This window comes from Spironucleus salmonicida, chromosome 6, assembly GCF_000497125.1.
Source record: "Spironucleus salmonicida strain ATCC 50377 chromosome 6, whole genome shotgun sequence".
Classification (NCBI taxonomy): Eukaryota; Fornicata; order Diplomonadida; family Hexamitidae; genus Spironucleus; species Spironucleus salmonicida.
Genome location: NC_090601.1, coordinates 1,386,125 through 1,403,267, shown reverse-complemented (window position 1 = coordinate 1,403,267; position 17,143 = coordinate 1,386,125). Strand labels below are relative to the sequence as shown.

The following is a 17,143-nucleotide window of genomic DNA, read 5'->3' as shown; positions in this document are numbered from 1 at the left end:
GTGGAGCGGACGTAAGTTTGTATATACTTATTATTATATAATAAATAGACTAATTATAAAAATGGAGTTTTTCACTATTTGCCTAAAATGCTCAACGAGACGAATCTGTTGGTCGCTAATACCTTGCTCATAGAGAGTGAGTGTGAGTGTGATCGCAGATCAGGGCTCCTGTGCATAGGTGATTTGAACTACTGGTTTATTCCTCTTATAGACTTTTCCATATCTCTAAGATTTTAAGTTGGCGTATTAATTAGCCTGGTTGAGTTGTATTTAATTTTAATATAATTTTCCCCTATATTGTTTGATTTTTAGAGCTTTAGGTCTTTGAGAACTTGGTTGTGCGTTGGGACATTATATTTGAGCTCTGTCTATGCAATTTTTAAATTCTTATTTAGTTTAGTTACCCATATAAGATCTTGCGGTGTTAAATGAGACTGTTGGTAAATGTTCTTTTTAAAATACACATCAAGATCTTCCTCACACATTTTAATTTAAGATATTATAGAATATATAAATATATTATATATCACTTTTTAATGAGTCGTCTTTCTTGAGTTTCTATAGCTATCTACTTCAGTGCTTAACTCGCCTCTTTGCCGACATTTTCAACCATTTTACTAAATAATCCATCTTTTTATAATAATTCAAATGATGTTCCAGACTCTACAATTTCACCTCCTTCCATGACTATTATTTTATCGAAGTCAATAATTGTTTCCAGTCTATGGGCTATGCATAATATTTACTTATTAGCCATCTATTTTCTTATTGTTTCCTGTATTTTTTAATCAGTATCTCGGTCTACCTAAGCTGTCGCTTCGTCTAATATAATACATTATGTATCGGTTAACATAGCTCTAGCAAAACATACTAACTACTTTTAGCCAGAACTTAAATTATCACCATTTGGAGCTATTATAGATTCAAGACCTCCGGGCTAACTTCTGAAGTAGTTACCTATTTATACAGAATCCAAAACTGCCCATATTTTTTCATCTGGAATCCTATCTAATTAGCATTAAACATCGAAGCTGTCACATAACGTCTTTCTGCAAAGTTAACTTCTTAACGTGCCAGAAAATAAAAAAGGCTCTTATGGTATAATTGATAATTATGATCTAGCTTGCTGAAGATCTAAATCCATAAGATTTACGCCATTTAGCATTATTTATGTAGAATTTTCAGGTTCATATAGTCTAAATATTGCACATGCAATTGATGATTTACCTGCACCAGTCCGTCCTACGATTCCAACATGCTCGTTGTCTTTTAATTCTAAATTTAAATTAGAAATAGCTAATGGTAAATCGCTTCTATATCTAAAATTGAGAGATTTAATCTTTAAAGGTGATTACTCAGTAGTAATTTTGGTTCTAACTTTGTTCTATTCTGGCTTCTTTTCTGAATACTCAATAAGTCTCTCAACTGATGCCATTTCACTTTCTACTTGCACCATAGTGACTACAAGCTATTAAAGAATAAAAGTTATGGTGAAACTCATGCTCACAATAACGCCAGTATAACTAGCCATTTGAGCAGAATATGGGGCGATTAAAATGCATGCCAATGTGATGGAAAAGGCAAAAGTTGCCGAAAGCATACCTAGCCTAAACTTCAACCAAAGAATAATCGCAATTGAAAGATAGTTAGCCTAAATATTAGTTTCAACAGCTTCTCTAAACTTGTCTTAGTATTAAATCTCAGCATCAAAAGCTCTTATTGTAGCTGCTAAATCAACTGTTTCAGATGATATTGAAAAAACTGGAGAACGAGAAACAGCATCTATTCTTTTGAAGTAAGGGGCAACACGTCTAAAATTCATAAAAATGGTACTAAAAATAAATATTGACGGTACTAATATTATTAATACAGGGTAAGAGACTGCTACCATAGTTATTACCATAGTAAAAATAATAAAAAATATTCCAATGGCTTATGCCATATATCTTAGAATATTTCCGTCAACTGCATCAGTATCCTTCGAAAATCTGTTTTAAATTCTACCTTAAGGTGTAGTATCAAAAAATTACATAGGTTATCTAATGATAGCATACAACATATCGTTATGTAGTTTTTGAGCGGCATCTAAACAAAAAGCTGTAAACAAAGCATTTCCCAAGTAGATAAAAATGAATAATGCAATTGTACATCCTATGTATAGGTAAAGATATTTTGGTGAAGTATCAATATTTGGAGGGGGGCTATCAGGTTAAGCGCACTAAAAGATGGTTTACATATCAGCTTTTGTATTTAAAAATGCATTGCATATATTCCCCATAGTAGTATTTGGGCACCTATTACCTGGACAAATTTTATCACAAGTAGGTTATAAACTAGTACTACCAGTCCAATGATACTAATCCGTTGTCCATGCAGTAACTAATACAGTGGTATATTATGAAATTCCTTATCCAATAAGGAAAAATATCAACGATAATATCAAAAACATGCTAGATCCTGCTTAAATCCATGTTTTGTAATTTTTCATGCTTACAACACCACCATGTTAATCATTTTCTTCTGTATTCAAAGTATGTTTATTAATTTCCTCTACAAGGGTTTAATCTTCCTAGGTTTTTACCTTCATCTATTAAGCTACAACATGGTTATTAAGCGAATTTATTTTAGCTAATCCATCGGTTAATCCTTAAATATTAATATCAGAATTTTTTAATTCTTCAAGAGTACCATATTTCTTTATTCTCCCATTCTCTAGAACCATTATTCTATCACATTCTTTAAACCAACTCGTTTGATGACTTACGATGAGTACAGTTTTTCCTTTATTAACCAATTCATTTATTATTACTTCATTCCATAAACGACTACCAACATGGGTATCAACTGCCGATAATGGATCATCTAGAAGATAAACATCAGCTTCGGAATAAATGCATCTAGCAAACGCAATTCGAGCTTTTTATCCACCAGAAATTGTGACGCCTTTTGCTCCTACTTCTGTCTAGTCACCATACGGAAAAGTCTATAGATCTGGCTTTAAACAACATATATCAATAATATGATCATATTTTGCTTGATTAAAAGGTTTATTAAATGTTATATTCTATTTAATTGATGTATTAAAAATTTATGCATTCTAGGCGAAATAAGCTATATTTTTAGGTATTTAAACACATTTTTAGCAATTTTATTCTGGTTTAATTATATATTATTCGAAATTTGCTTCATTTTTATCATAAACTCTTAATTCCCCAATTAAGGCCTAAAGTAAACTTGATTTTCCAGATCCCACTACTCCACAGATACCAACTAATTCTCCAGATTTTATATTGAAACTTATGTCATGTAGTACAGGTTATTTTGCTACTTAAATGTTGTCTTAGTTCAGTAGTTTCTGCATAACTTTTATATGTAAATACATTATTTTGCCTTATTAATTTTCATCTACGTATTTATAATCATATCTTGGATACACATAATCTGTAATTTTTATTTTCGAATAAAAGGGAACGTCAAATTAGACAGAATATTCATCAAGATCATTATCTGTCAGTAAATTATAGTCAATAGCATTTATTGGTTAGAGTTTGTTTGAAATTTGCTAAAATATTAATTCTAATTTTGGGAGTGTTCTTTTCATTCTTTTTATTTTCTTCTAATTTTCCTTGTAAAAGCTGTCTAATATTGGTGGCATAAAAGTATCAGCTTTGTTACTCCATGTGAAACTTATATCACCTTCTACTTTAATCTCTTATTAATCTGTTTAATTTATATAGTTTAAGCGCTCAGGTAGTTATAAAAATGCTAACAATCGTTTTGAGCTTATACTTGCCTCTTAAAATCCAGTTATAGACATTGGTAGAGAGATTATTGAGATAGATAGAAACAAAAACAAAAACATTATGGTAAAAGCGCTTGCAACATCGAATTATTTTAAATAAACCATTGTCCCAAAAGCAATACTGGTCATAACAGGGGAAGAACTTTGAGATATTAGGCTAAAAACACTCATACATAATCCCATTTTGAACAAGTTTTTAATTTCTACTTTTCTAATATTTTACAATCTTTTTTCCATTATTTCTTCCATAGAAAAATACTTTATTACTCGAATACCATTAAGAGATTCTACTACTCTTCTCATTCTTTAGTCTCGCATTGCCATAATCCGGCGCTATGTGCTAAATACTATAGACATTACTCCTGCTATTATTGGTAAAAATAATAAATACGCAATAAGACCCACAAATGCTAATGGTGTAACTGATACTCCCATATAGATTAAATATGCGATTATGTCAATTGGCATTTAAGCTATAGTTGATATTTATTAGAAAAAAAGACTTATTCTTTAAGTATCGGTATACAATAAATTAACTAAGTTCCCATCTGAAAAATTACTTCTCGAAGAAGATGATAGTTTTGTTATTTTTGAATATAAAAGGTCCAGACAAGCAGTATTTATTTTGATTGCACCTTGAGAAGTTTGAGACAAGGCTATACCTTAAATTAGAACTTTTAAATACTATGAAATGAAAACCAGTATCAAATATACGTAAAGGTTCTTAAAACCTTTAACAATACCCTCTTTATATGGAATTAGTGAATAAAAAGGATTTGGAGATATCAGTTTGGTACAATCTGTAAATGTAGATGGGGTCAAAAACTACGTAAAATGTTAAACAGCAAGTGGAGAAATGACAGTACAAAGGGAAACAATAGGAGTGGTTAGAATTAATGGAATATATGATTTCTTAAATGCTTTAAAGGATGCTTTAAGTATTGATGGCTTGGATTAATTTATTGCTCGTACTAATTATTTTGACGTTCTTTATGGAGAGAATTTTGTGTCTAATTATCCTAGATCATAGTCTGATACTTAATTTCGTCTGACAACTTTTTTAATGATAGGATTAAGCCACGAGAATGTTAGGTTATCAAGCATTTATAATATGGCCAAGAAATAATTAATGTCGTATTTATGTTAATATTAATATTCATAGTTAAGAAAACTTATTTGTTTTTTAACCTTATAATTAGCTCTATTATATATATTTAAATATAAGTCCAGTTTGCTATTGTATATATAATTTAAAAAACTGATATTAACATATTCTAGTCAATAACAAATTATTATATGCTAATATATAATGAATATAAATTATTAAGATACTACTATCTATAGTCGTTTCATTTTTCTCTATATAATATTTTTAATGACTAAGTATATTTATTTTAACATCATAATATAATATTAACACCTTCCTACTAATTTTGCTGCTTAGATAAAGTAAATATAATAATTTAATTATATAATATCCTTTCTTTTTCTTAGAAGATCATATCAATTAAATATTAGTATAAACCACTTATTCCTAGAAAACCATGATTTAACAAACTTTATTTTTTATGGTTTATGAATAGAAATATTATCATTTTACAGATTTTTTTAATAAAAATTGGTTCATAGACAAAATATATATGATAAAACTTAGTGCTTAATTTAATATTAAAGTATTTGAGTGCAATATTAGTATTTTATAAGAATATAATAAATAATTCAACAGTAAACAAAATGTGGTTTTATTTTTAATTTTGTGAAATTGTTACTTAAAAATATTATAGACACTCTATTATCTTCAACATTAGTATCTCATTTTAGCAAATACATAGTATTATATATATAAATTACTAAGTTAGCCAGAATCTGATTTTTCTTTCCACCAAATCATGCCAGTCTTGACAAAAGACACTTGCTATCCAGGCTTATTCAATACTAAGTTTAATATGGTTAATTTAGATCTCAAAGCAATCAATGAAAAGGTAGAAAACGGGACTGCCCCCTTTAAAAAGCTTATTAGATGCAATATGGGTAATCCTAATTCTGTAGGCCAAAAAGAAGTAGAATTTGTAAGATAATTGATTGCTGGAACTATTTATCCAGAATTATTGGAAAAGAACATTTTCCCAGCCGATGTTATTGAAAGATGCAGAGAAATCTTAAATTCTTGTATCGGAAAAAATACTGGCAGCTATCAGCAAACTGAAGGAGTTTAAATCATTAGAGAACATGTAGCAGAGTACATTTCCACTCGTGACTCTAGTCCTTGCTCTGCAGATTCTGTTTTCCTTTGTAATGGTGCAACGGATGGTATAATGAACATTTTACGCCCAATCATCAGAGGTGATCAAGACGCTATTTTATGCCCAAAGCCAGGTTTCCCTCTCTACAACGCCACAGCTACATATTTTGGCGGTCATGAGATTTCTTATGAGCTGGATGAAGAAAACGACTGGGCGGTGGATGAAAAGCTTCTCGAGGAAGCAATCAAGAAAACCGACAAAACTGTTCGTTGCCTTGTAGTAATCAACCCGAATAACCCAGTAGGTGCTGTCCAAACTATTCAGAACCTGAAAAACATGCTCAAATTTGCATCAAAGCACAATCTTTTAGTCATCGCAGATGAAGTCTACCAACACAATATCTATAGCAATATCCCCTTCATTTCATGCAGAAAATGCCTCAAAGAGCTTGAGGCCCAAAACTAATGCAAAGGCCTTGAGCTTATTTCGATCAATTCGGCCTCCAAATCCATGTACGGCGAATGCGGCCGTAGAGGCGCATACTGGCAGACCGAGAACATCGATAAAGAGGTGTTGACGCAGCTCCTCGATATTATCTCTCTGGGTGCCATAAATACTGATGGTATGATCGCCATGGACGCGATTGTGAAGCCCCCAAAGGCGGGCGAACCGAGCTACGAGGTATGGAAAAGGGAGTACCAGAGCATTCTGGACTCCTTAACCAAAAAGGCGCATATGGTCGCCACCGAGATGAACAGCTGGGAGGGCATTTCATGTCGGACTCCCACCGGCGCAATGTACGTTTTCCCCAGAATTCACGCTTCGGCGAATGCGATTTCAGCAGCTAAGGCCGCCGGGAAGTCGGCAGATGAGCTCTACTGCCAGGATTTGCTCGAGGAGGTTGGCGTAATCTGCCTCCCCGGTAACGTTTTCGGACAGAAAGCTGGAACGTACCACCTGAGGATGACAATTCTTCCCGATGAGGATGAAATGCTCGAACTTATGCAGAGATGGAGAGTTTTCCATTTGAACTGGATGAAAAAGTATTAATGATATTTTGCTATATATTATATAATAATAATTTAATTTTTCTGGCAGGTGTATTTTCTTTCGAAAATCAAGTTTCGCGGGGAGGTAGAATGGCCAAATAATCTTAATCATTCAGCGAGCTCGTATACAACAGCTCCGTTCTTGCTAACGATGATCTTGTATCCTTTTTCGGCTTCGTCGAAGCAGTAACCGCACATATGAAGCACGTACGCTGAAAAGCAGCAGGTCAGGAGCATGGTGTAGTCAAACTTGTTATCTGCTCTCATTTCTTTATAACCTTTATAGATAAGCGATATTTAAGGCTTCATTTCACTTAAAATTCTCTTATCTAAAGCAGTTCTAAACGCTTCCATGTCAGCAAATGGAGATTAGATCTCAAGCTGTATTTTTTCTATTACCTCAGTTGCTAATGATAAGTTGTAGTAGTCAAATTGTTTAATCTTACTAAGGTGATAGAGTTAGTGTGATACGCGCTCATTTAAGATATTGTTAACAAGTTCATCAAATTATTCCTCAGAATAGACCATCTCCATGTTAAGTTATCTGGCCTCATTCATCTAAAATTTATTTTAAACAACTGTAGCACCTTCGTTTATAGCCAAAAATGCAGCCTCTAAAATATTAATGTTTTTAACCTTTGACGCCACTTTTTACTTCTTCAAAGCATCCTTTGCAATTATTTAAAGTTCAGAACGGAAAAATTGTTAATACTTGCTGTAGTATTTAAATAAAGAAGATGAAAATATTTACTACTAAGCAGAATGAGTAATATTGAGCAACGTTCCTATAGATTGGTCATAAATTTTAGCAAGTTCAATATATTATATACCTTGCAGTACGTTATTGCTAAGAAGACATATTAATTATTTTGTAGCCATTTGGTAAAGCGAAAAATTTACTCATAATTATTATATAATATTATATATATACCAGAAATATCTGTGTTTTAATTGATATATTGTATCATAGTTTATTCCGCTTTAAAACAATAATGTCGGAATCCTCAGATTCATCAACTGGATATGTATCCATGCAGTCATCAGTCAGAAAACTTACCAACTCAGTCAGATTAATCTAAATAAGAGGCGAAATAGCTGCTTTAGAAGCATAGATTCCTTTAGATTTGGATATAAACAATTAACTACTCCCTACACATGATCCATTATACTAAATTCCAGCATCTTTATTCAAAGCTCTGCCTATTAATGAACCAGATTTCTAAATTAATAACTTAGAAGCGTCAAAAAAGCTTTCGAATCTAGATGATGAGTTATTACTTTTAAGTGAACAATAATAATAGGTTGACCTCCAACTCGATAATGCACTATAAGGAGCTTTCAGATCGGGTTTGGCATACACCTAAAAAGCATAAATTGAGAAAAACAGTGAATACTTAAAAGTTTACGAAAAAAGTAAAAAAATGCTCGATGGTTCTGAAATAAAGGACTTCCGCGACGTATTAACAGATATGGATCTTTTAGTCAGTTAAAAGAAGCAAAGAATAGCCGAAAAGGTTGAAAAATCGAAAACCCAGTTTACTGATTTCTAAGCATAAGTCAAGATGTACGATTCGGTCAAACTAGTCGATTCATAAGATATCAATTTAAAGGATTTGTGAACTAATAAATTTTATTTTTACGTATTATTATATATTATATAAAATAATTTTATTCCACTCCACTTTTACCGCAAAATGGAAATTCCACAGGACATAGTATCCATTATGACCAAGGAGTACGCTGTACCCGAACTGTCAGAACACTCAGAATCTGACCCAGAACTCACTCTGCAGACTCTGGTTCCAGAAAACGTTTAAACGCCTCCCCCGCCTCCCCCACCATCGTAAAACAATACAACGATCGAGGACTTCTTGAAGAACACGCTGGCGCAGTTAAACCTTGTCAGGACGCTCTCATCCTTTCAATCCGAGTACCTGGAACTCTCAAACAACGATCAGAACCATATTTTGAACAGCTCCCAGAATGCTATTTTAGCTGAAAATGTCGCTCTCAAATTCAAATTCGATCAGCTGCAACTACAGAACGAGAAGATCGTCGATGCAGCTCAGAAGGCCAAAGACCAGTTCGCGAAGCTGAGGTCCTAGCGTGACTACCACAAGACAAAGCATCGTTAGGTCGTCCAGGAAAAGCAGGTCCTGGTTAACGATTTGAGGAGGCTGCGGGAGCACTGCTAGCTGTATCAGCCACTTATTATGGAGCTAAATGCGCGTTACGATAAACTGTTGCGGTAAAAGCAATTGAGTGATATTGCAAAGGACAAGGCCCAGAACGATTTGAAGAAATTACAAATGCAGACTGCTCCTAAGGAGGAGGAAATCACCTACACTAAACGCACTGCAAAATTGGCTCCAATTTAGAAAGCTGAAAGCACCGAAAAGCAGCTGGCAAAGACATACTTTAAAGCTCAGAGTTTGCTAGAATCGACAAATCCATATTTGGCAGTGGAAAATCCAGAAAATATGAATATTACACGTAAATTCAACAAGTTGAACATGATAAATTCTCCTCAAAAAGTGCATGAAAATGTTGTGTCTTCGGTGAATATCCATAGAAATAGACCAGTATTTTTGACAGCTTCTTCTGATGGCTCGTTCAAAGTCTTATCTTCTAGCAATAACTAATTGCTACTCCAAGGATCGCCTCATTCGTCTTTCATTACTTGTGCAAAATTTAATCCAAATTCATAATTCCAATCAATTTTAGCATCTGCAGCAGGTGACGGTACAGTCAAGTTGTTTAATATTTTAAATTAAAAAGAAATAGCTTCTTTTGAAAAAATAGCTGCCTAGGCATGGTGGCTTGATTGGAACGTGGAAGGTCGTGTTTTAGCATCAGCTGGTGCAGATAAATCTGTTAGAATATTTGATGTAGACTGTGGAAAGATAATAGCAAAATTTGAAGTAAATGAATACACCAATAATATTGAACCCTTTATTGCACTAAGAAACAGTCAGAAGTAGGCTACTTTTTGTCATTTCTAACCTTTTGGAAATCTTATCTGTACTGGTGGTGCGGATAAATTTATCAGAGTATATGATCCCAGACTTGGAAATGAGATTCACACATACCCTATGTAGAATGCTTGCAAATGTGTATTTGACCCTAGTGGAACGAATGTGTATGGTTGTGATTTCGATGGCAATGTATTAGTATAGGATATCAGAATGTAGAAAAAGCTTTTTACAGGAAAACTAAGCGATTCGCTAAATTGTGTGGCAGCAGGACCAGATATGGCTGTATTTGGTGGCAAAAAGGGAATTTACAGTTATATCGGCGATAGCTTGAAGATGGTGGATAAATGTGCTGGAATAAGTTGTGAAAGCCTAGACTTTTAGGTATCGGGCAACTCATTCCTATTTGGATGTACAGACGGTAGTATTGGTAAGCTTGGAGGGTGATATTTGTTTATTTATCTGTTTTATCGTAGTTATTACATTCACTTATAATTTGATATTAGCTTAGCTTGAATATGTTGCTCATTCGTTTACATTATTGGGCAAATTATTATTTCTAAGGCCTAAGTTAAAGATTTATCACGCAACTTACTTATCTTTTGACAAATAAATTCTATAATTTCTATGTAAATCAGCAGTAAATTATCTCAATTATACTTATGGAAAAATAATCAAATCGTCTTTTTGTACTAAAATAATAAATTATTACATGAATATTTCTAGTCTATGTAATATATCATGAATATAAATATTCAATATTATTTGGTTATAATACTGATAATGCATAGTCTAGTTTTTCACTCTTTAAATGTCTGACGACTACCTCGAAATGCTGAAGCCGGACCCCCACATGACGCCGGCGATCCAGGCCGAGATCGACACCTTCCCCAAGCTGTCCCGCGCGCAGTAGGTGAAGTTCTTCCAGGACAGATGCGGGGGCTGGGAAGACGAGACCACCTGGAACTTCTACTGGCAGTACATCCGCATCATCCAGGACTAGGACGACAACGACAAGATCATCTCCGAGATTTGCGGTGATTCGACCCACACCAAGGAGGAGATCGATGAGCTCGAGAAGCAGCTCACCGATGCGAAGCTGAAGTACGCCGGGCTGCAGAAGCAGAAGAGGGAGGCAGACAGCGTCGCAATGGGCAACATGCAGCGCGAGGCGGAGAAGCTCACCCAGGAGCGCCAGGACGCCGCCGCCCTCCAGCAGGAGCAGGACGAGCTGAACATGTGATTGGTTTGCTCACTCATTCAATTTATTTGTATCCTTTAAGTGTATTGATTGATTTTTCTGACCTACTGGGTAGTCTTATAAGCATAAACATGATTTCAATTCTATAATTTTAGGTATAACTAATGCAATATAATTTATTAGAATAGTTTATATTACTAAGATGATACATACTAAATCTGATAGATTCAAATATTTTGGGAATAATAACATATTAATATATTAAAAAAGTTGAATCACAGATCTTGTATATCATTAGCTGCTCATAAATCATATAGAAAAAACTTAGTGCCTTTAATATTTCATCTAGCCTTCCTATACTTTTTCCACATTTGAACAAAACTAATTACTTTAGTAATTGTGTCAATGAGGTAATAAAATACAAAAATGCATCCTATTGTGAAAGTAGCAGCCATCATAGGAGCAATATTAGCTTTCTAAATTTATGTCCCCATGCCAGTGAAACTGATATTATTCTAATGTATATATAAAGGCAGACATTCTGCTTTATGCAAAATCCGTAATCTCTATTATGCAGTCGAGGCAGTCAAAACAAATAGTAGGGTTTGCAAAGCTAAAGTTAACCTGCTAAGTCTTACAAAACTTCCCTACATGCAGTGTAGTTGTGTCAAGTGAAACTGCTGTAATATTTGTTGGTTCCCCATCAGCAAAGAGAAAACAGTTCGAATTTGTAGTAAAAAAGTCAGACTTTATTACTAAGAAACATACTTTAGTGGAGGAATAAGTCTTCGTTAGTACTCGATTTACACATGCAGCACTAGCAGTAAATATCTGCCCTGAAGTTCCGTCTATTTTATCTCCGGAATATGCGGAAATATCAAAATAAAATTAGAATTATGCCATATTTTCATTTATATAAACCATACTATCTAGACAAATTTAGTCTTTGCATTTTTCTGTTAATATAAGAATTGTTTCATCAAATTATGGACTCTCTATTTAGAAAGATTATGTAAAATTGGGGCCTAAAATATTTAACCTAGAAATAAATAAATCAGAAGCTTATGTGAGCATTTTCCAATTTTATAATGCATTCTATGAATATGTAAATGATACTTACATCATATCTCGATAGAAAGAAGGGTTTATGGAGCTGAATAAAGTTTTGATATGACCAACAACGACTTCATTAAATTATATTTCTGTTGTGTATAATATACCAAGATAGTTGATAAAGAATTTTACAGAAGCTTAAGTGAAAGGAATGGTTAAGTCGTCTGAGAAATCTCCTAACTGAGTGCAAAAATATACTCGTTAGACTTAGTCCATCTAGCAATTGAAATTATCTGGGTCATCAATAAACCGGATGATTTTCACTGTTGCTGCTTTCTAGTTCAATTAATACTAGAATTATTTAGATTCTGTAAATATTTCAGTATAACAGGCATCTGACAGATTTAGGCGGAATTCAAACCGATCCTCTTTTATCTCAAACTGACTTCCAGCTTAATAAAAACATTAATCCATTTATGCAGCTTATCTCCCAACATAAGCAACGCGTACTTCGGTCCAAAAGGCTAAGTTTGAAATATTAAGAGTAGCATGTAAAGGCATTGTGAGTCCATCACTGTCATCATTTAGAATATCAATCTTCTCCATAACAATCATCTAGGTACTAGTAAAATTAAAATGGCTCTTGATAAACTTCACAGAACGAAATTTGTCATGAAAATTAAGCTAAAATATGACCTCATCTACAAGAAACAAACAATCAGGATTTTGTAAAGGCTATAGATTGAGCTGAACTGTCTTAAGATTTTGATTATACTAGGCGGTCGCCTAATTGTAGCAATTAGGTAAATGATAGGATAGCATTGTTATGAGCATTCTTGAGACGAGGAAAAATTTAAGTTTATTAGAATTGTATTCTATAGTTACTTTTTTCTGATATTAAGATAATATTTATATAAAATGCCAATACCTTATAGACAGAAAAAACTGAATTTTCAGCATATTTTAGAACAAACTTCTTATCTGCGAAAACCAGGAACTGAAAATTACAAACTAAGCAAATCTGCTGCATCTAAAATCCTCTATTAGCTATATTACAATCATAATTTCATCACCTGTAACTTCCAAATATCGTCTCCGATTAATCATTCCAACGCCTCTGAACTACCCCTAGCCAAATTTTTTTCATACTATCTAATCCAAGATAGAAACTAAATTCCTCAAATAATTATGATTATTATATACAAATACTACATTTACACTCCAATTTCATCTCAATTTCGCGCCCACCGCACATCCTCAAATGACCCCATATTGCGCCACCAGCATTTGCCCCTCCTAAACCATCCCCAAAGTATCCTCAATAATGTCGTCCATCTTCAGCTGCCCCTCCTAAATTCTGCTCAGCATCACCCGATCGACCACCACTCCTTATATCACCACTCCACAAATTTTACACTCCTAATTTGTGAATTCTTTCTAATCGTGTGGTTCATGGTAAAAGTGCGAAAAGCAGCCGCTGCAAATCCCGTGCCCGCAGCTCAAAACGAGCGGCGTCTGGCTCTTGTTTAGCACATTCTGGCACACCTGGCAGCTGATTTCGAGGAATTGTTTCTGCGTCGCATCGAGGATTTTGAGGTCGTTTTCGAGCTCGAAAAGCGCCGCCGCGAAGCCCGAAATTCGCCCCGAAAGATCGCGCTGGAAACGGTCGATTTTGAGCTAAAAATCGATTTTTTGGGGAGCGGAAAGTGAAGTGAAAAGTCGAATTTTGGGCGAATTCGCGAGGGCGAGCGCGCGCTGCGCCTTCGAATTCTCGCTTTGGACGTCGTTTAGGATCTTCTGGAGGCGGAAAACGTCCATGTCGTAAGCGAGTTTCAGCTCGTGCTGCTCGCGCGCGCACTGGAGGTCCAGCGTGTCGATGGAGGCCTGCGCGATGTCCGTGAGGCGCTGCACGTGCTCGCCGAAGTCTTTTAGGACCTGTGGGGCGTTAAAATTATTTTTGCGAAAAAGCTCAGATTGGGCCTCTAGGGCGCTGAATTTGTTGTTTTGGATCGTTAGGAGGTCGAATTCTGTGTTTGTGGGGTCCTCGCGGTGAAATTTAGAGGTCAGATCGTCGATTTTTCGTAGAAGGTCTTCGCTAAGCAGATCGGATTGGATAACGTTCATATTTGGTGTACTCATTCTAGAAGGGGAGGAAATGGGGTAGTTTTCCATTAGTTTGATGAGGTTTGCGGATTTGGTTGACTAGGTCGTCAGCGGCATTTTAAAAAAATTATGAGTATGTATAGATAATTATATAATAATATATTAAAATCTGAGTTTGATTGACGGATAGGTCTTAATAAAATTTAAGAGGTTTTGGGTTTATAAAAAGTAGAAACATGGAAATAACCAATTATCGTAATTAAATTTTCTGAGAAGGAACTTGATTGTTATTTAGATGCGGCTAAATTCGGCTATGTAATGAAAGATTTCCTAAAAGATATCATTTAAATCGAAGATGATAAGGAGCATAGCAAGGCTAGCTGTTTCACATATTTAATAACTAGTTATAATTAGCAAATAGTTATTACTGTGTAGTTTTGAAGATGTAATTTCAATATTTTATTGAGTTTATTAAGTACTACAAGTTGCCTTCATCTAAGATAATTAATATATTTTATTATCCGGATTAAAATTACACGAATACATAATATCTATATGAAATATATTATTTGTTTCTTTTTGTAAATTACATATTGCTAAAATTCGGCGATTTATACATAAAGAATGTATATAATGTATGTTAGAATACAAAACATTTTAATAATTATTTTATATATATATTTATATTAAGATATTCTAGCAAGATATTAACGCTATTGCTATTACCCTTTCTATGAACAGATATTCAAAAATTCTGAATATATATATTATGAATACTATAATTTATATATAATAAAGATATTATTCAGATCAACTAAATTATTATGAGAATTACTAAAATATAACAAATATCATTATATATCCTTTTTATGTCTACATAATGATATTTATATGGAATATTAAAATAATAATAATAATAATAGTATTATATTAATAAAGTGCAATATATGTTGGATTAAAATAATTAGTTTAAAAATGCTTCTAGCATTATAAATTTTTCAAACTCTTATATATGATTGTTATGCTAGTAATACATCAATAATATATGATCTTAATACTAACAAAATCTAAATATATTTGATTTCAACTCAAAATATCCGTTGTAGAGCATTGCCTTTAGGTGTAAGAGCAAACTTAACTATAAATAGTCCAAACGGTGATAAAATTCCACTGATAATGACCACTATTGATGATTATGATTATGAAAAAACAGCTGTAATTTTATTTCATGATGCTCTTCCAACTGGAGTAATCATAGGAAAAATATACACTGCATAATTAGATATTTATACATACGGAGAAATAATTACACAATATATAGATAATTTTTTTATCTAAAAATCTAATCTTTAATAATGCTATTATCCAAATTCAACAGCACAAATATTTAGAAATCATGTAGCAGTATCATTATAGCCGACAGGATTATGTATCACTTAGATGTAGCTTCCAGCTCATGGTACGACTAGTTATCTTGAAAGAATATAGTTTACTATAAATGGTGTTCAAGCAGATCTGGATTTATTAGATTTTGATTATTCTGACTAATTTTAATAATTAAAAATCAATATTAACGCTTTATTTACCATTGATATACCGTTTCTAAGCGGCTAAATTGTTTTTTCTAGTTATTAAAATGGTACTATAGTAAAATTTAATCATGAAATAGGTCAAATGTTACTAAGCACGGTCCCTAATTTTCTAACTGCAGTTGGCGTTGGTTTATGGAATTCTAAATTTTATTTAAATGTTAGTTACAATAGTAGTTTATATGAGACATATCTTTTGTCTAAAGGTGCTTAGACTTTATTTAAATTTTCTTTTTAACTAGCTCATAAAACATATTCCTTTAAAATGATATATAATGATCCTCTTGAACCAGATCGATTAATTTAGTTAAGGTGTGAAGATTAAAATATTGAGGATATTGATATCTGCAAATAACTTGTTCTTAGTTAAAAATATGATAACTTGAATTTAGACATCTTTTCAGTCAAGGTCGATGGTAGTATTGCGTCTTTGTATAAATTTACACCAACAGTAGTTAAAACTTGTTGGACGCGAGCAACTGGTGTAGTTCAATCTAATAAATAAATTAATGCTTCATTTTTTAGTAATGGGTAATGTTAGCATCATAATGCTATTTTTGTTTTATTGAGCATGAGTCTTCAAGAAAGCAAAGTTTTGAAAGTTTTTGGAGAAAACACTGCTTAAATAATATTTGAAGCAGATTCTGAGTTCTTTAGATAAAGAGATTTTATAATGAGAATGAGCATGGATGGTGAAATATATGAAGTCATTATTGATAATGTGTAGCGGGTAAATTTTAATGCTATGGAGACAATAATCTCTACAATAGGAGTAACACTAATAGTTGGTTGTATTTGTTTTGCAATTTATGGTATTGTAAGATCTATATTATTTATTAAGCGGTCTAAGTTAAATAGAAAGAGGCTAACTTGATTAGTAATATTTGTATCTTGTTTAATGACATTTATTATCTTTATTGAAAAATAATACAATATAAAAAGTATAATATATATTATTTGTTAAACAGTAATAAATATTATATACATTATAAATATACCAATTATTTTATATCAATTCTATCTAAAACAAATATAATAATTAGATTTACTTTTAATTAATAATTAAAAATTTCCTTAAACTATACCGGGAAATAATAACAGAAATATTATAAATCATATTATAATATAAAT

The 17,143-nt window shown here is 32.9% G+C and overlaps 10 protein-coding genes across 10 annotated transcripts; 5 read left to right on the top strand and 5 right to left on the bottom strand. All coding sequences in view use genetic code 6, as the record gives it.

Annotated features, from left to right (window-relative positions):
- Positions 1-71: 71 nt before the first annotated feature.
- SS50377_26465 (uncharacterized protein) lies at positions 72-485 on the bottom strand (the record flags this gene model as incomplete). The annotated part of the gene is made up of 1 exon (XM_067910272.1): positions 72-485. One exon carries the CDS (start codon positions 483-485, stop codon positions 72-74), a length of 414 nt encoding a protein of 137 aa, XP_067763028.1.
- A 41-nt stretch (positions 486-526) lies between these two features.
- Positions 527-4,906, bottom strand: SS50377_26464 (Xenobiotic-transporting ATPase / Multidrug resistance-associated protein; the record flags this gene model as incomplete). The annotated part of the gene is made up of 1 exon (XM_067910271.1): positions 527-4,906. The coding sequence occupies one exon, from the start codon at positions 4,904-4,906 to the stop codon at positions 527-529; it is 4,380 nt and encodes a 1,459-aa protein (XP_067763027.1).
- A 785-nt stretch (positions 4,907-5,691) lies between these two features.
- SS50377_26463 (Alanine aminotransferase) lies at positions 5,692-7,098 on the top strand (the record flags this gene model as incomplete). Its single annotated transcript, XM_067910270.1, has 1 exon — positions 5,692-7,098. One exon carries the CDS (start codon positions 5,692-5,694, stop codon positions 7,096-7,098), a length of 1,407 nt encoding a protein of 468 aa, XP_067763026.1.
- Positions 7,099-7,202: 104 nt separating this feature from the next.
- SS50377_26462 (uncharacterized protein) lies at positions 7,203-7,973 on the bottom strand (the record flags this gene model as incomplete). The annotated part of the gene is made up of 1 exon (XM_067910269.1): positions 7,203-7,973. One exon carries the CDS (start codon positions 7,971-7,973, stop codon positions 7,203-7,205), a length of 771 nt encoding a protein of 256 aa, XP_067763025.1.
- A 113-nt stretch (positions 7,974-8,086) lies between these two features.
- SS50377_26461 (uncharacterized protein) lies at positions 8,087-8,713 on the top strand (the record flags this gene model as incomplete). Its single annotated transcript, XM_067910268.1, has 1 exon — positions 8,087-8,713. The coding sequence occupies one exon, from the start codon at positions 8,087-8,089 to the stop codon at positions 8,711-8,713; it is 627 nt and encodes a 208-aa protein (XP_067763024.1).
- A 75-nt stretch (positions 8,714-8,788) lies between these two features.
- Positions 8,789-10,513, top strand: SS50377_26460 (WD40 repeat protein; the record flags this gene model as incomplete). Its single annotated transcript, XM_067910267.1, has 1 exon — positions 8,789-10,513. The coding sequence occupies one exon, from the start codon at positions 8,789-8,791 to the stop codon at positions 10,511-10,513; it is 1,725 nt and encodes a 574-aa protein (XP_067763023.1).
- Positions 10,514-10,877: 364 nt separating this feature from the next.
- SS50377_26459 (uncharacterized protein) lies at positions 10,878-11,309 on the top strand (the record flags this gene model as incomplete). Its single annotated transcript, XM_067910266.1, has 1 exon — positions 10,878-11,309. One exon carries the CDS (start codon positions 10,878-10,880, stop codon positions 11,307-11,309), a length of 432 nt encoding a protein of 143 aa, XP_067763022.1.
- A 360-nt stretch (positions 11,310-11,669) lies between these two features.
- SS50377_26458 (uncharacterized protein) lies at positions 11,670-13,154 on the bottom strand (the record flags this gene model as incomplete). Its single annotated transcript, XM_067910265.1, has 1 exon — positions 11,670-13,154. The coding sequence occupies one exon, from the start codon at positions 13,152-13,154 to the stop codon at positions 11,670-11,672; it is 1,485 nt and encodes a 494-aa protein (XP_067763021.1).
- Positions 13,155-13,577: 423 nt separating this feature from the next.
- On the bottom strand, positions 13,578-14,540 carry SS50377_26457 (uncharacterized protein; the record flags this gene model as incomplete). The annotated part of the gene is made up of 1 exon (XM_067910264.1): positions 13,578-14,540. The coding sequence occupies one exon, from the start codon at positions 14,538-14,540 to the stop codon at positions 13,578-13,580; it is 963 nt and encodes a 320-aa protein (XP_067763020.1).
- Positions 14,541-15,398: 858 nt separating this feature from the next.
- SS50377_26456 (uncharacterized protein) lies at positions 15,399-16,886 on the top strand (the record flags this gene model as incomplete). The annotated part of the gene is made up of 1 exon (XM_067910263.1): positions 15,399-16,886. The coding sequence occupies one exon, from the start codon at positions 15,399-15,401 to the stop codon at positions 16,884-16,886; it is 1,488 nt and encodes a 495-aa protein (XP_067763019.1).
- Positions 16,887-17,143: the final 257 nt, after the last annotated feature.